At 44.5% G+C, this 27859-nt stretch overlaps 1 protein-coding gene across 2 annotated transcripts in view; it reads right to left on the bottom strand.

Moving 5' to 3' along the window:
* Positions 1-27859, bottom strand: part of CTNND2 (catenin delta 2) — a 938925-nt gene that overhangs the window by 83339 nt on the left and 827727 nt on the right. The window contains exons 16-17 of one of the 2 annotated variants that reach the window (XM_045038764.1): positions 19850-19924; positions 18646-18796 (exon numbers count right to left, since the gene is read on the bottom strand). In XM_045038764.1, coding sequence (XP_044894699.1) covers positions 18646-18796; positions 19850-19924 — 226 coding nt within the window. The remainder of the gene's footprint in view (positions 1-18645; positions 18797-19849; positions 19925-27859) is intronic. The other variant, XM_045038766.1, reaches the window with a different exon arrangement.

Here is a 27859-nt window from a genome sequence, read left to right as displayed (position 1 = left end):
TTCTCCAAATGGCTTAATGGCTGGCTTTTGTCCATCACGCAGGAGCAGGAGTTGCTCAGATGTGACCCCCTGGTTGGGACCATCCTGACTACCACATTCAACATTCTCCTTCTTACCTCACACTCCAATCCCTTGGACTAGTTTATTCACATTGCAGAGCAGAAAATAAATAATGTTAGCTTCTTTTTGAAACTGTTTCCACCCCTAGACCACAAGAGCCATGAAGCAGGAACTTTGATGGTCTACTGCTATTGGCACATAGTAGGCATTCAAGAAGGCATTCCTTCATTGGTCAAATGAATGAATATGGAGATAAATTAATTCTACACTTGGAAGTCAATACACAAGGAGAAAATTATGCTAACCTCTTGAAATACCCAGCTATTTCTTATTTCAATATCTTGGAAACTGTATTAAACAATCACATTAGCTTTTTATGGTATGGGAACTGAATTGTGAAGCTTCCGGTCTGAAAGCTGGACTTCTTTACATTAATTAGTCCCCAGGAAGTTTTAAATACTCTACTCATTGTCCCAATAATGATACTTTATATGTAGATAAGAAATTATGGTCTAGCATAAAATTTGTACTGTAGTCTTAATTAGCTTCAAATGCAATCCTTAAATCTTGGCTGGTGTTTCTCAGCACACAGTTGGCTGCTCTTCTCAATGTGGTAAGCTCTCTCTGGGGAACTTTGGCTCAAAACTGGCCCGTGTAGAAATGGCTTGTGGAAACACAACTCACCCAACACGAAGTGCATCCTTCTAACATCAACCCTTGGTCATTCGAGAACAATGTGAAGGTCAGAGCTAGAGTTCCGTCAGGGGCACTGGTCTCCAAACTGGGCCCCCATGTGCCCTGTGGTTTCATGAAGAGTTTTCAAGGGGATGCATCATTTGGAGTTTTCAGGGAAATCATTTTCAGCTCCCTGGCTTCCTTATGCCCTCTTACAAAACCAATCTGCTTGAAAGCACACCCATGCACACGTTCATAGCCTCCTTTCTCTCAATGAACAAAACTGAGTCTAGTTCCTCCCTCTGCCAGAATGGCCAACATTTCCAGAGTCCAAATCAAGGGTCTCAGCAAAGTGTTAGTGTCTGAGTTGAGAAGGAAACAAGAATAATGATGGGCAGTTCATCTTTTTTCCAATTCCTTGCTGTCTCCAACATTAAAGGAGAACCTAATCAAGTTGTCATTTGATAGATGATTAAAAACAGGGGCACCTGGGTACCTCAGTCAGCTAAGTGTCTGACTCTTGATTCTTGGCTCAGTCATGATCTCACAGTTTGTGAGTCAGAGCCCCACCCTGGGCCCTCTGCCGTCAGTGCAGAGCCTGCTTGGGATCCTGTCTTCTCTCTCTCTGCCCCTCCCCTGCTGACGCGTGCTCTCTCACTCAAAAACAAATAAACATTAAAAACTACTGATGATGGATCCCGATGAGATTTTTGAAATATATAATATCTTCTATTCCCTCTGCCTTATATATGAATGATGTTTCTCAGTATTTAAATCTATAAAGAATTGAGAAATGATTGATACTGAACCCTGTTCATTCAAGAAATAAGTAATATTCATTTTTGATTCTATGAATTGATTGGGATAAAAGGGCTCATTCATCTAACGAATAAATTTCCAATACAATTTTACTTGTTATATTTAAAATTTTTAATCAAGATTTATTTGATTAATTATTTATTTTGATCAATTGTACCCTGCTACTAACTAGAATAATAACTTAATCCATACGGCAATTTTAATTTAAAACCGAATACCATAAAAATACAAACAAAACACTTTTTAATATGTGTACGTCTTGTTTGCTGAAAGAATGATCAGTGAGACTTTTAAGCAGAAAATACATCAATCAGGGTAAAATTGTTAAGGAATGAGGAACGGTCACATGTTTAAAGAGTAAAGGAATTATGTACAAGTTCTAACATTAATGAGAAACCTGCTCATATATTATTAAAAAGGATAATGCTGGACATTAAACTACTATGGTTATCAGATTTCTCAGCTTTATTTAAAAGAGGGATGTGTCTTATTTAATTCTTTAAAAAATTTTTTTTTTAATGTTTATTCATTATTTGAGAGAGACAGATTCAGAACATGAGTGGGGGAGGGGAAGAGAGAGAGAGGGAGACACAGAATCCAAAGCAGGCTTCAGGCTCTGAGCTGTCAGCACAGAGCCCAACGTGGGGCTCGAACCCATGGACCACGAAATCTTGACCTGAGCCGAAGTGAGATGCTTAACTGACTGAGCCACCCGGGTGCCCTGGATGTGTCAATTTCATTTTTTTTTTAAATATCACACAGAAAGCCATATCCTTGGCCACACTTTAAATTTAAAAGTGTGAGAGGGGTAAAACAGTTGTCCAAATGCCTTCTAGAAAGTTCACAAGCAAAAATAAATTAACAGACCTCTGGCTCTTACTAATTACTAGCAATGATTCAAAGTCCTTGATTCTATCAACAAAGTGACAGAGACCCCCTCCAGGCCCTGTGTGATCAACACTCCTGTTAAGGAGATTACCAGGAATTTGCAAATATCTTTTCCCATTCCACCAGTTGCCTTTTAGTTTTGTTGATTGTTTCCTTTGCTATGCAGAAACTTTTTATCTTGACAAGGTCCTAATAGTTCATTTTTGCTTTTATTTGCCTTGCCTCCCGAGACATGTCAAGTAAGAACTGGGTGCTGCTGGTCAGAGTGGCTAAAATGAACAACTCAGGAAACAACAGATGTTGGCAAGGATGTGGATCAAGCGGAACCCTATTGCAATGTTGCTGGAAATGCAAACTGGTGCAGGCCTTCTGGAAAACAGTGTAGAGGTTCCTCCAAAAATTAAAAACAGAACCACCCTATGACCCAGCAATTGCACTACTAGGTATTTATCCAAAGGATACAAAATGCTGATTTGAAGGGGCACATGCACCCCGTTGGTTACAGCAGCACTATCAATAGCCAAATTGTGGAAAGAGACCAAATGCCCATCAACTGATGAACAGATTAAGAAGATGTGATGTATGTATACACACAATGGAATACTACTCAGTGATGAAGAAGAATGAAATCTTGCCATTTGCAACAACATGGATGGAACTGGAGGGTATTATGCTAAGCAAAATTAGTCAGAGAAAGACAGACACCATATGATTTCACTCATATGTGGCATTTGAGATACTTCACAGATGAACATAGGGGAAGGGGAGGAAAAATAAGATAAAAACAGAGAGAGAGGCAAACCATAAGAGACTCTTAAGTACAGACAACAAACTGAGGGTTAATGGGGGTGGGGAACATGGGGTATGGGCACTGAGGAGGACACTTGTTGGGATGAGTACTGGGTGTTATGTGTAAGTGATGAACCATGGGACTCTACTCCAGAAGCCAGACTACATTGTATGTTAACTAGCTTGAGAATTAAAAAAAAAAGAGAGACAGAGAGACTACAAGGCAGGGTGGGGAACAAGGTCAGTAGGAATAGGAAACAATAAAATGACTTTAGAACTTCAGGGGCACTATAATCAGAAATCTAGTCTTTTATACTTCAAGAAAATTAAATGAATAAATAAATACAAAAAGTGGACAGCTTTTGCAGAAAAAAAAAGTCTTAAATTTTCCTTCCTCAATTCAACAACAAAAAACATGTCCTTTACTCTCCTAATGAAATCAACGACTGACAGATGTCCCCAGCAGCCTTGTAATGGTTTCCTTTGGGCCATGATAATTAGGCTTGAGAGAATGAAGATGAATTTTTGATTTTTATAATTCTTTAAATTTCTAACTTTAAGAGTTAAATAAAATCCCACATACTCTTGGCTAAAAAGAGAGAAGGAGAGAATGAAAAAGAGAGAGAGGACAGAAAGGGAGACAGGGAGGGAGACAGAGAGGAAGGGAGAGAAAGAGGGCTGGGCAGAGAGAGAGGGGGAGAGGGAGAGAGAGAGAACTTCAGGGAACATCAGGGAAAAGAGGAATATCAGGGAATGGAGTCCTTCCTCAGGCCTTTATTGGAAGCCTAAGAAGGGAGGTCTCCTCTCTTTCCCTTTCCATCGTCCATGCAAAGATACCAACTAGCTTCAGCCCAGTGATGAGGCTAATCTTATGCGTGTATTTGGACCCTCCCCAAATAAAGAATCTGCCAGGTCTCTGAAATGAAACAAACAAAAAAACAACTGAGCAAAATTGTAATCTGTGAAAGGCCCTGAGCCTGGAGATTTCCAAAAAACATAGAGGCTGGCTGCCACCATCCCTGGGCAGAGGGCTACAGAAACATGAGAAGAGACGGTGTGACAGGAAGCATGGAAGTCACTGGAAGATGTGCCTCCACGATGGGAGGTCCAGTCCACACACCTGTCTGTCCTTCCTTCCCCACTGTCCCCCTCTCATTAGCAGGAGATTCCTGGAACGTTACTCGTTCTTATCTGCTCTCCCAGAGGATAAGAAAGACCGCACCTGACTGGATCCCCGCCCCAGGCCTGGGCCCACCTGGCTTTGTCTGTTCTGGGAGTTAAAATCCCTTACCGAAGCAACACAGAAATGCAGCATTTGTTTCAAGAAGTTCGGCAGAATATTTAGAGAAAAATAATGGATTCATCAAATTTATAGTGAAGGCTGGACGCCTTTCAACCCCCTTGTTCTTGTTAGACTAACTGATTTGTTAGTCCAGTTAGACTGACATTCAAGGGGGTTGCCTTTTGTATGTGCCACTTTCGATTTGCCCCACGCTTTAGGGAGCAGACGGGTACAGGTTACTTGTCATCAATATTGTCTCTTGTCTGCAGTTCCTTCTGTCTCCCCGGCACTGCTCTCCAGGTACGGCTCCCATTCCACACCCCCCAAACCTCCACTCCATCCCCGCCTATAGCTCAGCAGGCTCGCCTGGGGTTGCCTTTGGAGTCAGTGGGAAACGGAACAAGGCAGGATTGCTGAGATGCTGCCTTAAGCCAACGTGGGAAGATGGCAAAGTCTGTCAGCCAGCCCGTCCCTTCCCGAGTGCGCCTAGTTACTGCCGACGCAGTCGCGTTTCTACGTATGAGCTCCCTCACCCATTTAAGATGGATTTTGTTGCAGACTGTACTTAGTTACTGAATGCTTGGAATTCCTCGTCTGTTGCTCATAGATCGTCAATGTCCAACTGGCTCATACGGTCACATGCTTAGCATTTAAAACGTTGATCCAGGGGCGCCTGGGTGGCGCAGTCGGTTAAGCGTCCGACTTCAGCCAGGTCACGATCTCGCGGTCCGTGAGTTTGAGCCCCGCGTCGGGCTCTGGGCTGATGGCTCAGAGCCTGGAGCCTGTTTCCGATTCTGTGTCTCCCTCTCTCTCTGCCCCTCCCCCGTTCATGCTCTGTCTCTCTCTGTCCCAAAAAATAAATAAACGTTGAAAAAAAAATAAAAAATAAATAAAAAATAAAACGTTGATCCAGGGGAGGCCCCCCTACTTTGTAATTCAACTGTTTTCAGGTAGTTCTAGCCCTTTGCCTAATGGAAACTAGGTAAGTGGAAATTCTGCATTTTCCCCTATAATGACGCTTTAGAAACAACACCCTTTTTCTTCATCAACAAATATTCTTGCTAGTTTCATCATCTACCCTACCTCTTCTTACTCACTACCTCTTCTCTCCCAGCCTGGACCAACAGTGAGAGTTGGTGACAATGGAATACGATTCCAATGTTGCTCCTTTGGGTAAGTGAGGTGTCACAGAAGGGGGGTGAGGCACACACTATGATGTTGAGTATCAGGTCCATTGAGGAATGTCCAGTGAGGTCGATGGAATTGCTCCTTGGGTCTCGCCACTGCCCGCCATTCCTCAGTTTGGTACATTAGCAGCCCGCCAAAAAAGCAAAGTCAAAAGTCTGATCCTCAGAGGAACGCATAACTTCTCCCCGTAGCTGATGCAGCCTCCATACCCAACCGCAGAGAGCCCCGCGAGCAACATACACTGCTCGTCACGGGTGGGGGAGGGGACCAGATGGAGGGGCATCTGAGGAATCCTGTCACAACAGATTCAAAAGCAACTTGAAGCACACGCTGCCTGGCATCGCCTCTGCATATCAAGGAGAACACATTTTAAAAATCATTCAGGCATAAGGTATAAGGTGGCAGCCAAGAAGAGTATGTTTGGGAAGAGGTAAGTAGCTTTAGTTCAAGAAAAATGGTTCTCCAAAAGGTAAGATTAACACTCCAGCATTTTTTAGTGTTTATTTATTTTGAGAGAGAGCTTGTGAGCCAGGGGAGGGGTAAAGAGAGAGGCAGAGAGAGAATCTCTGTTGTCAGCACAGAGCCCGACGCAGGGCTGGAACCCACAAACCATGAGATCATGACTGAGCCAAAATCAAGAATTGGATGCTTAACTGACTGAGCCGCCCATGTGCCCCCCCCCCCCAACTCTAGCATTTCTGAAGGATGGTTTTGAGGCAGGATTACATCTCAAAGTATTAATTTGTAAATTTTCTATTTAGTTTTCTTTTCCTTTCCTTGCTAACAGATACCCTGAGGGCCTTTCTTCACCCCCACACCTAGGCGGACACAATCTCGAAGAAGCTATGGGCCTATGCAGGGAAGATTTGGATGCTGCTTGAAGGATCAGGGTTTTGGGTTCCAAACATTAGCTAAGACTGGGGCTGCGGGTGGGCGGTGCTGGGGAGAACAGTACTTTCAAATCTCCCAGCGAACCACGCTGGACACATGCAGGCTTCCTGGGTGGTGGGGGAGCTCAGACACCGAGTGAGCAAGGGTGATGTCAACGGCAAAACCCGGCCCCCGTCAGAAGATATGAGACATTCCCTGTGGTCTTCTAAGTACTGACCTCCATAGTCAGTGTTACACTTGTGTGTGATATTTTCAACAAGCTCCTTACACTCGTCCTTCTGATTAAATTTGTCTTTCAGCATAAACAGCTTTATTAAGCGGAAAGGTAAAGTGACAATGTGCCTTGCCACGCCAAAGAAGCCCATGACATGTTCATCTGTGTTCTGAAAAACTGTACTAACACAAGGGAGTAATAATACCCACATGACGTTCCTATGCTTCTGGTCTAGATATCAATATCATTAGTGGTGATATGACCTGAAATGAGCTATTTCAAAGTCATTATTCATTACATACAATACCGTAAGGAAAGTATGGAACGGAATAATTTCTGGAGGAAAAATCTTGTGTTCCAATCAAAGAAATGGAATGGTCTTACCAAAAAACGCTTAGGGTTAGACTTGTCGTTATGAATGATTTCAAAATTGAAAGAAGACAGCTTTGCAGGAGATCAGCAGGCTGGTTTTATTTACGACGGGTCTTTGAGAACGTTCTCGGCCTTGGCCATATATTACAATCCCCCGGGGAGCCTCAAAATAAGTGCTAATACCTGAGCATCTCTTGGGGGTGGGTTCAGGCGATTCCAATGTACAACTGAGATTATGAATTGTGTCCTGACAAAGTGCTTCTCGTCTGCTTTGGTTTGCACAATAAAAATAAGGCATGGAGTTCTATTTGGGGGGACGTAGGGGCAGTGGTATGCTCAGGGTGAGGAAGGAGGGTGAGGGCAGGCAGGTCTCCATTGTCAAAGATGCTGTGGTGTAGGTTAAAACTCCAAACCAATTTTGAATAATTAGGAAAATCTACACAGGGCAATGGGAATTGGGTTTATGAAAGCACAATGTATGACTTCAACCTGTTACTCAAATACCACGTGCCAACATGGCCCCGTTCGGCAGGTGCCAGCAGGTCGTTCATATCGTGGAGGCTACGAGGAGCCCTTAGCCGGAGTACTGCCCAGAGTTCAGGGTGAAGAGTGAGGTGGGGGTGCATCACAGGAAGGTGGAGGGGGCAAAGTGCCCCAGGCAGGGAGCTCCGTGCACACTGGACCCGCCATGCCACACGTGAGACACAACGGCGAACAACACAGGAATGACACACAGAATTCAAGAAATTCCCTGAAGTACAAGGAAAGCATCGTGATGCGTCTGCAGGGATAAAGAAAAGGAAGAAAAAGACCCCTAGTTTCTATCCATTTCTATCACTGGAAACAGGAAGGCAAGTCAAAGACCAGGGTTTGGGTTAGTATTTGAGGACGAAGGAGATGAGGATTTGAATGCCCAACCTTTTGGGCGCCAGGGAGAGTGACACGGTGACGATGTCTCGTACAGGGTGTGAAGGTGGGAGGTCCGTCTTGGGCAGAACTTCCATATTGCTACCTCAGCATGACACACACAGAAACCAGAGCACCTGCAATGTGTCGGGGTGAGAGCTCCGTGGGACGACAGCTATACCCTGTCGGAGGTCACGGATCCGGGTGGGTGGGCAGACTCAGGTGCTACCCGGACCGTGATGCGGAGGGAATCACAACCCTAGCACACTTGTCACCCATCCATGGTGCGCCCTAGTGGGAACGCTGGTCCAGAGGAGCAAGTTGAAGCCTTGCTCACTACAGTATTCCCCGTGGTCCCAGGACAGCGGCCCCTCCGTGACCATCTGCTGGTGAGAGAAGCCTGTGGGTTGTCTCTCACATACCCGCTGTATTCTGACCTTGTAAGAAAAACAAGACCACTCCTAAAATGGACCAGACTCTCACGCAGAGGCTAGGTAGCAGTTTCTGGAGCTAATTAATATTCAGTTAAAACCTTTAACCCCACCATTGTCCATTTCATGGCTACAATTTTCCTTTCGGATGAGGAAATGAAACTGTTCAAGTCTCAAAGTGAGGACCATGGGGATTTTTTAAAAAATCTTTCGATCTATCTTGCACATTGAATGCCACCTCATGTTGGTGTCGGAATACTCGTGACTCCTAATTAAAAGCAACACATTGCACATTACTATATGCCTGCACCAGCCTGGCTGGTACCGTGTCAAGTTCAGCTGCCTATATTCACTAATAAGGATGATAAAATTTGGCTCAGAGGATATTATGTGCTTTAGGAAACAAGTCACTTGTCCTTTATCGTTCGTCTCCAAAGCCGTTTATTTTACCCGACATTGTTCAAAGACACTATAAGGCACAAAACTGAATAGGGAAATTTCATTTGAAATTTGAAAAAAAACCCTTGATTTCTTTTTCTGCTGCTTCATTATTGGGCTAAATGGATGATGGGCATTAAACGGGGCACTTGTTGGGAGGAGCACTGGATGCTACATGTAAGCGACAAATCACCAAATTCTGCTCCTGAAACCGATACTACACCATATGTTAACTAACTTGAGTTTAAATTAAAAAAAAAAAAAAAGAAAGGAAAAAAATCTGGACCAAAAGAAAAAAAAGGACCTCGCCTTTTAAAAAAGAAATACATTTGGGGAAAAAGGCTACGCTTTTTTGCTAGACAGTAAATGACCTTTCATGAACTTTCTTAGTTAGAAGAGAAGAAATCTCTGAATTTCACCTAAGCTTCTTGAAACAACTCAGAACATTTTAGTGAATCACGGCTGGGAATGAGTCTTTGCTTCCTCTCTCCTCGGAAGCAAGTGTCTCTTTGATTCTAGTCTGATAGGCTGAATGGATGAACTCTGTCTTCTCAAGCTTGCTTCTTCTCCAGGAGCAAACTCTGCTCTTTGTGCTTATGCTGTTTCCCACACCAGCATCGCAGGTCCTGGCCGCAGGCTGCACCTCCATCGGCCATCTGCCTCCTGGGTCCCCAGCCTCTCTTGCCTGAGGCTCCCCGTGTCCTTCCTCCTGGGATGGCCGCCCCGTCTCTACACCGTCTGCCTTCTCCTCTTGTATTGCCTCAGATGTCCTCCAGGGCAGAACCACTGACTGGTACACTCAAAGTATGGTACCAGCCTACACACTGTGTTTTAAAACCAGAACCCCCCAGTAATGGCTGTCCTTGCCTGCTCTATAATTCCTCAATTCCGGCACGATAAATACAACGAAACATAAGCCCAGATGCTAAAACGATATTCGTCTTTAAACTCTTCAGCTATTTTCTAATCCACTATTTTTAGTATCAAAGAGTAAAAATATCAATTCTTTCCACAGGATCAAAAAAGTCTTTTTTGAAGCAGGCAAGGGGGAAAGATGGTAGTCTACGTGTACAAGGAATACAACTTAAAAACACGACTCTGCTAAAACCTTCTTTTCTATTTTTAGAGTCTCAAGATTCGGGGTTGTCAAGAGATCTGTTTCATTTCTCATGTATTCTCTTCTTAAAATCATTTTCTCCTGAAACTGTTTGGCTAGGCATAACATGAATATCTAACTAGTCAGGGTAAAGTTACGTGGGGATTTTTCCCTCTTTTCTTCGAGGTCTTTAAGCAGAGGTTCTGAAATTTGGATCAACCACAAATTTCAGTCAGTTTTGCCTTTTCCCCACATGGAAGGGGAATCATTCCAAGGGGTGAATCATTAAGTCTTGTTTAATAAAATAATTATTGGCTCTTCGATTTATTTACAACTCCCCTTCTAAGCAATTCTTATCTGCCAGGCGCAGACACCAAAATTCCCCAACAGGTGTCCAAAGTTAATTAACGAAGATTCTATGGCTCCACTGGAAAGGAGGGCAGCATTCACGAGATTAGGCTCTTGGGTTTGGGGGCTCTAACACAGGCACCTAATCTGAAGATACCAAGTTTTGGCCAAAGCACACAGCTTTCCTGCTGCCTAGAATTTGGCTTTGTGAAATCCAGTTATTAAAGAGCCGGCAAAGAGTGCTCCAATAAATCACCTTGTCTGGGAAACCAGGCTTCCTTTTAAAATACTAATTGAAATTGCATGTGTTTTAATTAAAACAACATCTGCCAGGGTCTGAAGAAACACGTTTGAAAAGCAGAGAAGGTAGGTCTCTAAAACGTCCTCAAACCTACTCAACAAAGTGAAGCGCACACATTTCCAGGGATGAAAATAACGCACGGCCTTCCGGTTGCATGGCGGTCTCTAGAGCTTCTTGGTCTTTTCCTAGGCACAGGTGGGAGCACCCAGGGTCAAGAACACGGGTAAAGAAGGCGCCCTCAGTGCTGTGCAATGACTGACCTGTGAGAGCGCTGCCCTCCGCAATGGGATGCCCATATCCCAGAATGTTCTGCCATATGCAAGCCATGTACATGAGATGAGAAAATAAAACACACACAGGCACACGCACACACGCATACACACACACACACACACACACACACACACACACACACACACACACAAACTGACCCTACAGTTTTAGAGCTCTCTGTTCTCTAGTTTTGTCCTGTGGGTACCAAGTGATATTCTCAGTAACACAGGATGATGACCAAGATGTGTTTCAATCCTGAGCCAAAGAATTTCGATAAACTTTGAGTAATAACCTCCTGAGGAATATGTGGAATGCTTCTTGGAGATGGAGACCCTGATTTAGGTGTCTCTTTATTCCCCTGAGCATGTGCTCATGATTCGAGAATTGAATAAAAATGCATCCCGAAGTTTGGATGAAGATTGGTACTGCCAGCTCTGTAATTCCACGGATGCACATCTCAAAAAATTCAGCTGTGAGATCACTAAATGAAAGGAAATGTTTACAAAGCTAGGCAGCATTCAGGACAGTACAGACACAACCAAGACTCCCACCCCCCGCCCCACCCCTACAGTTTTCCAAAAGAAAATACACTTCTCCCTAGGTAAAAATGTGGCATGTAAGAGGTCATTCTATGGACAGAATTCACTAACTTTTCTTTCATTCAGTCTCTATTTCCACTTAAATGAAACTTTTTATGTTGTCCTTTAAATATGACCAGCAACCGCTGTCTATAAACAGCCTACGGTGGTCAGATAAAATCTTTCACCTGACTATTTCAACATTGTGGCAAGAAAGAAAAAAGATAGGAAGGGAATGCCTCCAGGCCCTTGACCCCCGCTTCCTGCAATTAATGAAAAGGATAATCTGAAAACCCCCAAAAGGGAAGAGAAACAACAGTGGATTTACTGCTTAAAGAATAATTAACCCCTAGACAAGAAATCACCCTTATTTTGTTCATGATTTCACTAATGTTAGAAAGCATGTGATGTCCACCACTAGGTACATCTGGAGATTTGGGGCTCCCTTCTCATCCATCTCTCCTGGGGGTTACCTGTGTTTGGAGCCGGCAGACTCCTTTGAGAAATGGTCCCTTCCCGACCCCAGAGAGAATCAAATTTTGTCTGTGCTCCTTGGAGCTTGGAACCGATCGAGAACGTATTGCTTAGACAGAGGCTCAGCTAGCTGATGAAGTGAGTAGAAGGTTAGTTGAATTAGAAGAATGGATCTTGTAATATGAATGTGCAGGGCCACCAGTCAAAGGAACATTCTTATAGATCATTCCAGATGTGGTGCCCCAACCATCCAAATGATAATAGAGGGAAACAGCTGTGCAAACCAGAGAGGATGAGGTGAAGGGCCGAGGCAAACTAGGGAAGAGCCAGGTTCACGAGGCAGTGGAAGGAGGGATGAAGAGGACCGGGAGGATGCTTCCGGATCCCAGCCCCGGCTCGCCTGCCGGAAAGTGTGACAAGAAGCCACTGCCTGGGAAGCCAAGGGAGGGTGCCCTGCCAGCTTTGCCAGTACCACCCGCAGGGGTAGAGACAGTCTGCCAACACGATCTCCTGGCACACACGGAAGACGTTACTATTTCCCACCCAATCATAAGCCTCTTCCAAGGAGGCAGCAGGATGAGTCTGAGTTTGACAAGAGTGCTGGATTTCAGGGAGCAGCTAAGCTAGTCTCTCTTCCTATTCCCGAAAGCTGTGGGAAGAAGCTGAAACAGACATTTCCCCCACCCCTTCCTCTCTCTCTTTGGGATTCCCCAAACATTCTCCAGATCATTCTTCAGAATAAATACCAGTGTGTTTCACCCCTCAGTGCCTTATTTCAGCACATATGTACTGAGTGCCTGTTATGGGCAGAGCAAAGTGCTGGGCACTGTAGGACATGGAAATAAACATGGTACCCGATCCCTGCTTATCATCTCACTGGGGGATGATGCAGGGCATCTACACACGAAAACCTACCAGATACTGCGAACGTAAAACTGCACGATGGAAATCTAAGAAATCAGGTAGGTGCTGCCCCCCTGTGCTCTGAATTCAAAGAGTGGCCTTCACTGGGAAGGTCACCCCAAGCTGAGCTTTGAATGGTGAGCGGGAAGTCTGTAGGTGCGTAAGCGGGAATAATGATACACAAACTGGTATGGCTGAAGAGTTCGTGAAAAAGCCATTAGAAATAAGAGGCAGTGGGGCGCCCGGGTGGCTCGGTCGGTTAAGCGTCTGACTTCGGCTCAGGTCACGATCTCACGGCTCGTGAGTTCGAGCCCCGCGTCGGGCTCTGTGCTGACAGCTCAGAGCCTGGAGCCTGCTTCGGATTCTGTGTCTCCCTCTCTCTGACCCTCCCCCATTCACGCTCTCTCTCTGTCTCAAAAATAAATAAACATTAAAAAAAAAAAGGTATTTGCAGGGGCGCCTGGGTGGCTCAGTCGGTTAAGCGTCCGACTTTGGCTCAGGTCACGATCTCGCGGCTCGTGAGTTCGAGCCCCGTGTCGGGCTCTGTGCTGACAGCTCGGAGCCTGAAGCCTGCTTCAGATTCTGTGTCTCCCTCTCTCTCTCTGACCCTCCCCCGTTCATCCTCTGTCTCTCTCTGTCTCAAAAGTAAATAAACTTAAAAAAAAAAAATTAAAAAAAAAAAAGAAATAAGAGGCAGTTTGCACAGGCATGGCCTTGTATGGGACACCAAGACATTCACAGACGAGATAATCTTGCCTGTTGGAAAACTTACTTGCAGTGTCCATGTTATACTAAGTAATGGTTTTGATGCAGTCTTGATTTTCTGTGCTGTCTGCAAATGTAGCAAAACAGAACAGCACATAGGATGAAATTACTCTCTTTGGGATTATTTTCCATGGACGGATAGCAGTGGCTTAATGACCAATGTTTGCCAGGTGACAGATAGCTCTCCTGTCTAGTGTTTATGTATGCTTGAAAATTTTTTTATTTTTTAAATTTTTTTTGAGTTTCATTTGTTTGTTGGCAGAGAAGGTAGGGATTTGGCTAAAATAAATATTGGCCATCTTTATCAGGACCTGACAATGTGCTGAAATGGATGGCATTTTGTTATATTTGTTAAAGGGACACAATATTGTTTGCTCTTTTCACTGAAGGTAACTATTACCATTCTTTAAAAAAAAAAAAAAAAACCCTTCTGAATGATGAAATAACACTTCACTCAGAAGGATAATTACCATTTTTGGAAGGCGGCCAAGAAATGTATGCGTGTCTACTAATTTGGACTACTGCCCCATCACATCATTCAGAAGGACATGAAGGTCTATCTATAGACAGAGAGAGCTAAGTAGATATACCTAATGCCCAGTGTCAGAGACAGACTCAGAACCACAAAAACCCAAAAACGGGAAGAGGCCATTCCTTTTAGATGATCCTCATTAGAGCTGAGGGGGTAGGAGGACCATCGTCCAATAGTTTGTTGGGTGTTTTCCCAGAAATGGGAGTCCCTGAAGACGAAGCATTCCTCAACTGAAATGTGGTAGCAGCTCCTCCCCCCACTCTAACTAAAAGAACCATCTACAAAGAGCTAAACTGAAACCCCAGAACCAGCAATGGGAAAAACAGTGTTTCTTCGGGAATTCTGAACATCTGCATACATCTAGTAAGTTTTAGGAGGAAAATGAACTAGATTTTTAAAATGTTTTTCTTTATTAATATAAAATGTTTTTCTTTAAAGTTTAATTTGCGTACTTAAGGTTTTGCTGATTTGGGGTTCATTTTAAGACGATGGCCAGACACGGGTGCCTGGGTGGCTTAATCTTGGTTGAGCATCCGACTCTTGATTTCAGCTCAGGTCATGATCCCGGGATCGTAGGATCAAGCTCTGTATGGGGTTCCACGCTTAGTGTGAAGGCTGCTTAAGATTCTCTCTCTTTCTCCCTCTGCCCCTCTCCCCCACTCATGTGCTCTCTCTCTCTCTCTCATAAAGAATAAAAATTTTAACGAAGCTAAAAAAAAAGATGATGGCCAGACAGGAAACATTTTACTTTTGTCATTTATTTAGCAAAATTTTATCAAGTCCTACAATGGACCCAGGTGCCCCTCTAGGCTCATGGGCCACCCCAGGGAACCAATAAGACAGAGCTTCTTGCCCTTAGTGGGCAAATGTTCCAGTGGCAGGGAGATGGATGAAAAACAAGATGAAGAAGTGTTATGCTATATGTTAGAAGGTGACCTGTGCTGTGGAGAGAAGCAAAGTGGGGAAGGGGGTGAGATTTGAGAATAGTGGCCAGAAAAGGTTCTAGTGGAAAGGAATGCCTGGTTGGGATGAGGGAAGAAGCACATGGGCACTTGGAGAAAGAGGACTGCAGGCAGAGGGAGCAGCATGTTCAAAGGTCCTAAGGCAGGATCATGGCTCATGTGAACCACATGTGAACCAGTGACCACAGCATGTTAGTAACAGCGAGAGGGGAAAAGGCGAGTGTGGAGGGGAACCAGAGAGCTGGATTACGTACAGCTATATGTGCCTGAGGAAGATTTCACTTCCACTGAGGAGGACAGGACAGGTGACAAGCTCTGGTTAAGGTTTTAACAGGGCCACTTTGGCTGCTGTGTCGAGAGTGGATGGTAGGGGGTGACGGCAGAGGCAGGTGCCATGGTAATAACCAGGTAGGTGACCTATGGTGGGAATTTGGGGAAAAGAGCAATGAGGGTGAGAAGTGTCAGGTCCTGGAAGAATGTAGAAGAATGATCAGATTTGCTGATGGACCAGGCATGGGGACTGAGGAGTCAAAGGGCACCGCCAGGTGCCTCTCCTGGACCTCGGCAAGGACAAACGGACGTTTGCTGTTGGGAATGACTGAGGAGGGACAGTGGTTGGGGGAAAGGTAAGGAACTCAGGTCTGGAGATGTATCTGGATGCCTGTTGGACAGCCAATGGAGATGGGGGACAGACAGCTAGACCCAGAGATGTGGGACTCGCACCAGAGATACCCATCTGAGCGTCATCGGAATATAGATCTTTGACACCATGAAACCACAAAACCACCAAAGCGTTGACTGAGAAGTGACAGAAAAGAGAAGTCCAAGTTCAACTCTTGCCCTTTGTTGCTGTTCTTTGTTCAAAGTCACTGCAACTTTCTTTTCAATGCACAAAATTCTGTATAGCGTTTCCTATAAAAATCACTACTGTGATACAGTATTTGAAGTCAAAGAGCTGGCAGAGGTCACATTTCCTTTCTTCTAGATGGAATAGACAGGTGTGTTGTTGGTTTTTTTTCTTTTCTTTTTGTTGTTGTTGTTAAATTCTGCTTTTCTCATTCGAGAAAAAAAGTTATTGATTCCATAAAGCCAGTGACTTGGATATTTTCGCTTCTATTTTTAAGTGACTGGCTCCCTTTCCTGGCTGGTGACATTTGATAGTAAAGGCTTAATTTAACATGGGCAATATGGCGCTCCAAATGTTCCTGCCTCAGAGAGAGTCCCGAATAACGGGCTTCTGAGAAAGAAGAGGTGTCTGGAAGCTAGAAAACCAATCAATAGTTCCCTATTTTGTTATATTTTAATCCAGCAAAAGAAATAAAACACGCAGACATACAATACCTAGTAGTTAGTATCCAGGCAGCGGACTGATTAGCTATTGATTTTTCCTCTATTTTACGCAGGAGCGACAAGATCTTATCAGAAGCCCCAGCTCTGTCCCGTCTGAAACAACTCCATAAGGAAAGGAAGAGCAGATATGCAGCGGGTAACCTTCTGAGTTAATGGCCTAATTTAAATATACAAAATCCACAGCGACACTTAAGTTCTTTTCAAACTAACTACAAATATCAAATTGTGAGTCTAATTTTCATGATTTATAACATAGTGCAAGCTTAAAAAGATAGTTGCATTTATTAGGCAAAGATTTGAAGTCTTTTTTCCCTGTAAATAAATAAATAATGGACAAAGGTCCACAAATACTTTTGATTTTATTGGAGGATATGATGAGTATTATGAAACGGCAGGAAAAAAGTATCTGGTTTCCCGATCACAAAGGGCTTGGAACGCCATGCTCAGGAATGAGGACAGCACAAATAGACCCATGTCTCTATGTGAAATTTGTGTATGACATTTAGACCCACGCCTGGGACCCCAACTGTCCCAGGAATGGAAACTCGACCCTCTGCCCACGCTCACTCACTTTCTCCCTTTCCCCCGGCCCAGAGTCGGTACCATGTGAATCTTTGGCACGGTGGCTGGTCCAGCTCCCTGCTACCCAAACTCCACTGACACCTGTTACCTGCACGGAGGCTTGCCAGTCTTCATGAGGCATTGACCAAAGACCCTACTGGAATCCCCTCTTTAATCTCAGATGCTCTAGCAGGAATACATTGTCTGTGCGGAGGCTCGTGTCTCTTCTGGGGGAGGGAGGTCTCCTGGTTCACCACTCCTCCAGGCATCCATCGGCCTTGGCCTGGGATCTTCCTACCTGCAGAGGGGAGGAACCAGGAGGCCTCTCCCACTTGGGCTCCTACCACACTCTGCCCCAGACACAAGCGGCCCCTTGAAGACCCTGAACTCACCACCCAGCTCCCAGCTCCCCCACCGTTTGCCCTTCCCTCTAAATGTCCACAGACCTACTCTCACCTCCTTCAAGTTTTTGCTCAGATGTAACCTTCCCACGACTACCTTGACTTTGACCTTCCACTTAAAATCACAACCCCTTATGCTGAGTGGAAGAAGCCAGACGCAAAAGCTCACATACGATATGACTCCATTTACATGAAATATGCAGAACTGGGACGTCTGCAGAGACAGAAAGGAGACTGTGGCTGCCAGGGTCTTGGAGGACGGAAAACGCCGGTGCCTACTTAACGGCTATAGGGTTTTCTTTAGGGTGGTGAAAAGGCTTTGGAATTTGACAGATATGGTAGTTGTACGTTATGAAAATACTAAATGCCACGGTAATGGTGAACTCTGAAGGGGTTAATACAATGTTATGTAAATCTCACCTCGATGAAAAAAACCGCCACCTCACAATGATGGTTTCCTTTACCCCATGTAAGGTTTCTAACATACCGTCAAGTTCCTGCGAATGTATATTTTATTCGATGCGTCTCTCCCTTCTCCCAAATATAACCCCCACAAGGGTGAGCCTTCCTGTCTGTTGTGCTGACTGATAAAATCTCTGAGCCTAGAACAGGCCTGGAACAAAGCAGGTCAGGGATAAACATCTGTCGAATAAATAGATGAATATACGATCTCCTTAATGCTTCATTAATAAAAGATCTCCCCTATTTCTTGAGTACCGAATTAGAGGAAGAGGAGTCTTTTACAAATAGGATTAAAGGGCCAGTATGCTCTAATCCAAAACAGATCTTCAAACAGAGAGGGGAAGAGATGTGGCGTGCAGCCATTAGAATCCCAGGTCACCACGTGGAAAGCAAACAAACAACCAGACGTAGAGGCTCAGGACAGTGGTATCCAGTGCTGAGCACTGTGGTCGTTTTTAAGTTGCAAGGATTAGGAATGTCAACACACATTGCATTTTCCTGTAAATTCTAAAAGAGAAATCAGCTCACTGCATTTAAAGAAGGCGGCCAGCTGACAAAACGTGACCTCTAATAAATGCACTGTGTTTTGCACGTGCGGTTGTCTTGCCTATGGATTCGGCCACATGCACCTGCCGGGAAATGTTTTCATTTAGATTCTGAGACACTGTGAATTGCAGAGAACGTACCAATGAGCTCCTTGTTTCTGACGTCCAAGGCCATGTTCCGGAGCGCCGTGGCCACTGCGCACACCACACGGTCGTTATCTATTCGGAGCAGCTCCACGAGGATAGGCAGGCCTTTCTCTTTTCGGACAGCAGCTCGGATATATACTGACCACTGCAACGAGAAGGAAGGCCAAGGCATTAGAAGCGGAGGTGGAAAACCCTAGAAGCTAACAGCACGTGCAGGCTTTCAGACGGCTGCTTTATAGGAGCCAAAAAGGATGAATTATCAAGACCTGGTTGTAGAATGGGCTGAATGCGGTAGGCATGTACTAAAATGTCTTAACTTTATTTTCTGCCTTCAGTATATGCAAGAGGTTTTGGGGTTAATCAGTTACTGCCACGCTTATTTCTCTGATGCTGGCATTTGCAGTCCTCGACTTGGGCAAGCCACTTGATGCTTTAAGATGCGGAGGGCTAGGACAGGAAGGGCTAGGACAGGAAATGCTAGGACGGGAAATGTTAGGACAGGAAGGGTGGGCTGGTTTTTTGGTGTGAGGAGGAATAAAAAAGAACTCCGGAAAAGGTAGAAAATGATAAGAAGTTGAGGACAGGTCATTTTTTTTAAGAGACCTGCATTTGGAGGTGGGGCACGCAGGTGGGTTGGTGAACATACGGTCACTAAATTGTTGGCTGAATAATAAAAAGTCAATGGGTCAGAAAAAGGTAAGGGTGAGGAGAGGTAAACATGACACTTAAAGTCAAGAGTAAAAACCGTCAGATTTTTAAGAAAACATTTGGATCAAAATGTATTATGTCTGGGGCCATTATTCAATGTCCATTTTATAAAGTAAGACATACAGTTTGTTTTGGATTGGTGGTTGTCGGCTTTAATGGAACACACCTACTTTTTATCTGAAACGTATTTGCAACTTCAGGATGATAAAGCATTCAGAGTCATTTAACGGAATGCAGGGAGGTCCACGTTTTCCGGACATTCACATATATACTTCATACTGTTGTACAGTACTCCAGAGAAGAGTGTGCACAATAAAAACCAAGCAATGGAAGGGTTTAAGAAAATGGCATTCACGACATGAAGTTCTGGATTCTGTGGCAGAGTCCTTCAGGGAACCACCAAAGGTGGGACCGAGTCCCCACCCCTCCCCCACCGGGCCCTTCCATCCCCCATTCCCATCAGGGCAGGCACCCCAGAGCTGGCTCTCACCTGTGGCAGGCAGGGAGCCCCCTCTGGCAGTGAACGTAGGGCATACGCCATGCCTGCCACATCCTCAGCCCAGCCCTGCATGAAATATGAGATTAAAAAACACACACAACTTCATCCTGTCCTACGTCAGAAGTCACATTCACATAGTTTCTTATCACCATCAACTCACACTGTATGGTTTTTCTCCTGCCCCCACTCTGTCCTTCAAGCTCTAGGAAGCCTGAGGGGCTTGGGGAAACAGACTGAATTCAATAAAGCATCTCTTGATTGCAATGGACTATTCCACAGCCCCACTCTCAGGGAGCAAAGAAATCAACAGTCAGAAATCCTTAGACATACAAAAATCGCAAGGTTTGGAAACTTCTCATTGAAATTTGGGTGTCCGGATGGGATATCCCTTCTGAGGGAGGGAGGCCCCTCGTGAAGACAGTACAAAACCACTTTGTGTCATCAGAAATTTCACTTGCAATGTGACATGCTGAGATATGCTTTTCATCCACTTCCTCCACTACCTGTGAACCTTCTTGTCTCCAGTGCCCGGAAAAGACTAGAAACCTGAGCTTATGCAGCCCACTCATTGTTGGCTTTCTTCCCTAAAACTAAGAAGAGAAGCTAGAAAAAAGAAGAAAACGGAAATCAGATGTAGGGTCAATGTCTACGTATTATTGTAAGATGAACGTCAACGATAAACTTTACTGCTGGGGTGATATTCTGGACCTTTTAAGACACCACAGGGAATGTTCTCAGTCACTTAAGCAGGCTGAAGCATAAGCCCTAAAGATGACCCCTTTGGCACCTCTTTCTAGGCCCAGGATGCTGGCTCGTACATTACTGATCTCTCCTAGTTCCCCAAGGCCCTGGTGGGTCGGCATTAGCATTCTTATCTTACGGATGGGGAAATCTAGACACAAAGATGTCAAATACCCTGCCTACGGGGGCCACCTGAGCCTGGTCCTGTTACTCTACAACTGCTTCTCTTTATGATGCTGCCGATACTTCCTCCTCTGCCATCACCTCTCTCTCACCTAATCCCCTGTGCTCAGTCTCCCAGACACTGCCTCGCCCTCTCCTTCATCCTTCCAAACGTAGACAGAGGGGAACCTGGCCATATCTGAAATGAGCCAAGAAAGGAAGGCTTGGACTTTGTTTTTTCTTCTCAGAAGTTCAGCTATTACATCCCTCCCATGTTGGATGGAAAGATGATCTGGTGTTTGGAAAATAATGACAATCCTTAAGCCTTCCTGGGAAGTGATTTTGGAGTAACAAAAAATGGCTGTAGATAGCCCCAAACGTGACTGAGTTACAGATATGCCTCTTTGGCATGGGAAGATGGTCAACAACAGTGGTATGTTCTCCCTAATTGAAAAGAGATAATCAGATAATGGATTTGACCTTACATTATTGATACACAGAAAAGAACTTTTATTTTGACACTTTTAGTTCTGTGTGCTTGCACATACAGTTGACCCTTGAACAACACGGGATTTGGGGCACTGACCCCTATGTGGTCAAAAATCTGCATAAAACTTTTGACTCGCCCAAAACGTAACAGGCTGCTGCTGACCTAAAGCCTTACCAACAAGACAAACAGTAGATTAACACACAGGTTGTATGTTACATGTATTTATACTGTATTTTTTTTATAAGAACGTAAGCTTAAGAAAGGATATTATTCAGAAAATCATAAGGCAGAGAAAATACATTTATAGTACTGATGTATTTATTGAAAAAAGTCCATGATTAAGTGGAGGTGCATAGTCCAAACTCATATTGTTGAAGAGTCAACTGTATAGGAAAAATTCCCAATATTAGTTCCATACAAGACGACTCAGAATACGTTATTTACATTCCACTCAAGAGATGTTGCAAGTTTCCACAAGTTTTATTGACGTGCAAAGTGACACGACAGTGATGGTTTCTACGTAGTAATCAGTCTTGGAGTAGATCACGTGTAAGCCACGCATGTAACCTGTATGAAACCCAGCAGAAGGAGTAAAAGAGTGCAGGGGTGGAAAGAGGGAAAGGAATTCAGTAACTGGGGAATGTTTCACAGGTGCACTCAACACAGAAACATGAAGCTCGTTTAGAGGTTTTCTGGAAAAGAAGGGAGTTGCCTTGAAAAGCATGGCAGCCTCTGTTGCGCTTAGAAAGGTGTGCGGGTTGCCAAAAGTTTGGTGATAGGAACAAAGTAGGAGTACCGCTGGCATAAAAACAGCTGAACAAGAGAGAAAAACGCTTCATAACTCACTGTGGCTGAGTGGCTCTTTGGGTGGAACCTTAACTTCCCGTAAATGGAACACGAGAGCACTGTGCACAGAGCACGTCAGTGTAGAGGGAAGGGCATGGACCAGGATACCTTTAAGAAAAGTGGTCCATGAACTGAAGAGACGATGTTTGATGATTCAAAGAGAGAAGAAGGAAGAGGGGAAGGAAGGGGAGGAGGAAGGGGAGGGGGGAGAATGACAAGAAAGACGTAAGAGGAGGAGAAAGACGAGGAGAAGGATCTGGTCCAGGAGAAAAGAGCACAGATATGTTTCAAACTCTTCTTGGTGAGATGCTTTCCCAGTGATGATCCCAGGAGAGCCGCGAGTCCTCAAAAACAAACTTAACACTTCAATCAACTGTCAGGCACTGCTCTAATGTCTTTATATGTATTAACTCATTTAATCCCCATCTCTACCCTATGCAGTAGCCACTATGGTAACTTCCACTTTACAGATGAGGCAAGGGAGCCACAGCAAGGCTTCTCAGCCTGCAGACGCTTGGGCAGGTCTTGAACCCAGGGAGCGCTGTCCCAGAGTTGGTGGGCTTGGCCTCCGTTCTCATCTGCCTCTCAGAAAGACATCTGCACTCATGGCTGATATAATCCTTACAAATGCACCAATTCATCTTGGTTTAATAAGGGATGCTATTACTTAGGACTTGCAATAAATAGCCCATCTGGCACTCCTCGAAACTCCTGAGTTAAAGACCCTTCGAGTGCTATCAATGGAACTACTGGGCATTTCAACCCTGTCTTGAGAACAGCTTGTCCAGATTTAGCAGATCTGATACAAGAAGTTGCGTATGATTGGAATGGCAAAGAGAAAGGCCTCGTTTGTGTCAGGAAAGGATGCTTCCGTGCATGTGATGTGACAGCAATTCAAACCACCGAATGCTCTTCCTTCTCCTCCTTGCTTACGGCTCTCCCTGAAGAAAGGTCCGCCATTATTTGACCCAGGTGTTTTCAGGATGGGACAGAGCATAAAGCAGTGAATGTTGACTCTAAGGGTGGAAGGCACAGATGTAGGTAAAAGGTTGGGACACATCTGGAAGGGGATGAGAATAGGCAGAAGACAACTTGGCCTCTCCTCAGGCAACACGGAGCCTCCAAGTCATGGAGAGAAAGGGTCCGGGTTGGAGGAAGCAGGAGGTGTGAGAGCATTGTGGGGGCTGCCACCGGATGCGCCCCCAGACAAGTCGTGCTCTGTGTGAGGGGCTGACAAAGATCCCTGGAAGATGAGAGCTGAGAAGACCAAGGCTCTGCTGCCCACCCTGCTCACGGCAGTGTCTGTTCAAGAACCAGCGAAGTCCCTGCATCATCATGGAGCAGCGGCCACAGAGCCACCGGCAACAGACTTGGGGGCAGGAAAGGGCTCCTGTGGCTCCAGTGTGGCATAGAATAGCCTCTGAGCATTTCTGTTGTCTCCAGTGGGTGGGCCATGTAAGTCAGCTGAGGAGGAAAGGCTGAGGACCCAGGGCTGCAGAGGGGGGTTAGTCGGCCAGGAGGAGAGGACGCATCAGAACAGCAGGTGTGGACAGTGCTTGCCTGGGTTAAGGAGTGGATGTGGCTGCGTCTCAGGGGAGCTTACAGGTTGTGGCTGTATCTCAGGGGAGCTTAATAGTTATGGGGGGGGGGCAGGTGTGGGCCAGGAGAGAACCTTGGACCAGAGAGAGTCCTATCACCAATTATCATATCCCGTCTGAGAGCCCAACAGGACAAGGAAGTTTGTCCTGGGCAAGAGGCAGCTTAGGACGGAGATGATGCCACACTGAAAACAGACACCCAATCCCTGTCCCCTGCGGGGATATTTCTGTAAGAACCCCACCCCCCAAGTTTAGCATCAACTGCAGGGGGCAGGAGAGGATGAAGGCTGACAAACATAAATATGGCCAAGTGTCAAGCCTGAAGAGACTGAAAAATAGCTGCATTTTATTAAGTTTACCTAGAAACGTCTAGATTGTTTATTTTCTTTTCTTCCCATTTTGCATTGGACACAATGCAAGTGCAGAGATGAAACCAAACTGAACTACACAAAATAAAGAAAATTACATGAGTTTTTGTTCAATAATGTTCCTCACTATCCCCATGGAGGATTTGGTAATAAAGTGAAGATAGGAGCGTCTCGGTGGCTCAGTGGGTTAAGCGTCGGACTTCGGCTCAGGTCATGATCTCACGGTTCGTGAGTTCGAGCCCTGCATCAGGCTCTGTGCTGACAGCTTCAGCCTGGAGCCTGCTTCCCAATCTGTGTCTCCCTCTCTCTCTGCCCCTTCCCAGCTCGTGCTCTGTCTCTCTCTCAAAAATAAATAAAAATATTTAAAAAATAAAGTGAGGACAATGTTTTTTAACCCTTCCCACTCAGGCTACCTCAATCTGATGTGGATTCTCAGAAGCTTCACTTTTCAAATTCTCAGCCCAGCCATAAACAGGATTGATGGCTACAATTTTTCCAAAAATTTCTCCCCTGCTTAAGCCCTGGTTAAGGCTGACTTATGTTCCTAAAAGAAGATCAACACTGCAATTTAACTAGCTTTTCCCTCTTGAAATCCTAATAGTTTGCTAAATAACTAGAGATAGTGTTCTCTTTTTGGTACTAAATATTCTATTAAGAGGCTGAACCCCTGATGGTGCTAAACTTTTGACTTTGTTGATTAATATCTCTATTCACATTAAATATTAATATTTTTGATGAATATCTTACAAGTTCTCCTGCTTTAGAAGCATAGTCGGCGATTAAATGGTTTTCTGTTGCGTGACTGTTTCCCCGTTGAATTCCTTTATCAAATTCCCTACTTTTCCTTTTGACGTGGTAAAGAAAAGTCACGTTTTCAAACCAAATCCTTCTAAACATAATTTCACCTTTCAGATGCATTTTGGCATCCTCCAGTGTCACAGGACCACAATGTGCTAAAATCTGACAGCTGTAAATTGAATAAGTTGCAACGAATTTTGCACAGATTCCATGAGACTTCGAAATTTGTTTCTGAATTCACTTATGATGCTATGTTATTTACCGCAGTCCTTCATTCTCATGATATGAGGGCAGAAAGTATCAAAAAAATTCTCCTTCTTCCGTCTCATTCTGACAGTTTACTATAAAAAGAATGTTCAAAATACTCAGGAACCGTGTGGCTTTTGTTGCATGCGTCACATTATTCTCTCTAGTGTGGATTTCTACCTGGATTACCATGTTCATACAGGACTGTGGCCGGTGATCACAACAGGATTTATGACGCAGCTGGGAACCTCAACCACAAGGCCCTCAAATGCTGGGGTTCAGCTGCGGTGGAGACAGGACATAGGTGTCCCCTGTTTAAATTCAGATCGTGTTGCAGGATTACATGTTTTTGTTTTCAAAGTCCATTTTAAAAAGTTGTATCTGTAATGAAGAGGGCTAGCGAGGAACTCCCTTGTGTCGTTAAACCAATAAATCAGTTTAATAAATAAGATGTTTAATTAAGGTAATGGCAGGTATTGCATACGTAAAGCGTTTGTTTGTATTTTTAAAACGTAAGTCAGGTTAGTGCAAAGACTGAATTTTACTGCAAGTGTTTATGCGATGCTGAAAATTGAAGTGCAAGCAAGAGAATTTCCTGGCGGGGGGGGGGGGGCAAGCATTTAGATATGCTTTTGTGGTAAGAACAAATAAAGAAGGTCAAGCTCACATAAAAGCCATGGAGAAGACGCATTCACTCAACTGACAGTACCAAGTACACCTGTCCCCCTACCTCTCAGGCCATCTCAAGGATCAGCAATTCTCAATGAAAAAACATACCTTTAACAATGGGCCTTTCTGAACACAGAGAGTCTTTTTTGGTGACTGTTATCAAATATGTCTTCACTGTGTGCAAATGGTATTTAGAAATGCCTTCTGGGCCACAAAATGTGACGCTGTTAGATCACAGGCGTGGTGTGTCTGAGAGGACGGCTGCCACAGATCTTATTCTAAGAGTCTGGCACGTTCTCTAGTGACGGGGCTGTGTAAACATCCCACTGGGAAGGGGATATGGACAAGAATGAGTGTTCAAATGAATCTGCTTCCTCCCTTGCTTTTTTGACAGCAAAGATGGTGACTGGGAAGTGTAGGCAGGGAGAACTCAGGGATTCTTTATTCAATATAACAAAATAAAAGTAATTTAATTGTTCCTCATCCTCACTTATTAGACGCTAAATCAGAAAGCTTTTCCTTTATTGCATCCTTCTTTTTTTTCTTTATAAACATGGTGATTCATGGGGAGAGGGAGTTACATCTCATATTTTTCTCTTGGATCCAGAAAACGTATTATTCGGGGGACATGAAGCACAGTCTGGAGGGACTGTGCTGATACAAACCCTCTCCGTCTTGCAAATACAAGGCACACCTTTGGTTGAAGACCTGGCTAGTAAGGTACCTAAAGTGCCATTGGTTTTTACTAAGATGTTAACAGTTTTATTTTGTAACATAAATGGAATCTGTTACCAAATCTCTGTCCCTTCAGAATGAAGAATTTTACTCCTTTTGAATCTGGATTCAGATTACTTTATGACTGGGAATTGGTTTTCACTGTCAGGGGCCTATGAATGTAGAGAAAGCATGTGTCTACTGGAGGCTAGGAGTTGAGCCCAGATTATGCGCGAGGGACACACACGTAAGATCTTGACTCTCGTAAGGGAACGTTTCTGGTTGTGGATTTGTGTTTTTTTTTCTGCTTCTTGCTGGTAGATGGTGACCACAAGAGTAGCCTTGGAAGTCACGTGTTGAAGATGGCAGAACGGCTGTTGTGAGCCAGGGTGAATTAATTCATGGAGGGGAGCTTCCCTCTTCACACACCTGCCCATACCTGTTACATCAGAGAAGATAACTTCTGTCTTCTATCTCGAATTAGCCCTTGCGTATTTGGGACCTCTTTGCTATGGCCGCTAGCATCCTTCTTAAAGGAGATCTGCTAGTGTATTACAGTGAACTCTAATCATGGACTCCTAGCCCTAAGGTGTTAGCTAGTGACGTTGGCAGTGTACTTCCTCATTCAAGGCCTCTTCCTTGTAAAACTGACTCCAGAAACACTCTTGTGCCTAGTGTAGACATACACCTTTGTGTATACGTTCCTACCATAGCATCCACAATGGGTTTTGAACTTCTCGTTTACATGTTTATCATACTGGAAGGTACCAGGGGGAAGGTACCAAGTCAAACTCAGCTTCCTGTTTCAAGTGTCTTCCAACTAACAGCTCACAATCGGAGAGTAAAAAAGTGTTTACCTGATGAAAGATCATATTAGGTTAATTTTTAGAATCTAGTGGTTATTATTTAAGAATAGCACTCTCCACTGAAAGGAACTAATAAAAAGGATCAAAGCTACCACAATTTTTGAAAGGGCCAGCAAGTTGTAGCCACTTCCACAGAAACACTGTTAGGGCTTAAAGTGCTCACACGCTCCTTTACTGGTCTTTTCTAAAGCCAAACTAATCCCTTAATCCTGTGGTCCCTGCGTGTGGGGTTAGACCCTGACACGGGGCCGATGAATACTTGCTTATCCTCTGGACTGGAAGAACAGAATACCGAGTGGCAAGACCTGAGCCCCACAGCTCTGATGATGCAAGAACAGTTAACCTGAAGTTTTTGTTTGAATTCCCACTGACCCACCTGCTCAGATAATTAATAATGCCAGTTCCCAGGTTAGCCCATGTCTTAAACTGTGCTCAAATGGGGATTAGGTTCCTGACCGTATTACAACTGTCCTAGGTATAATCTGTGCCCCGGGGTTCCTTTA

The sequence above is a fragment of the Felis catus genome, chromosome A1 (assembly GCF_018350175.1).
Source record: "Felis catus isolate Fca126 chromosome A1, F.catus_Fca126_mat1.0, whole genome shotgun sequence".
NCBI classification, from domain to species: domain Eukaryota; kingdom Metazoa; phylum Chordata; class Mammalia; order Carnivora; family Felidae; genus Felis; species Felis catus.
The sequence above is the reverse complement of the archived record's forward strand: the minus strand, read 5'-3'. Positions and strand labels throughout refer to the sequence as shown.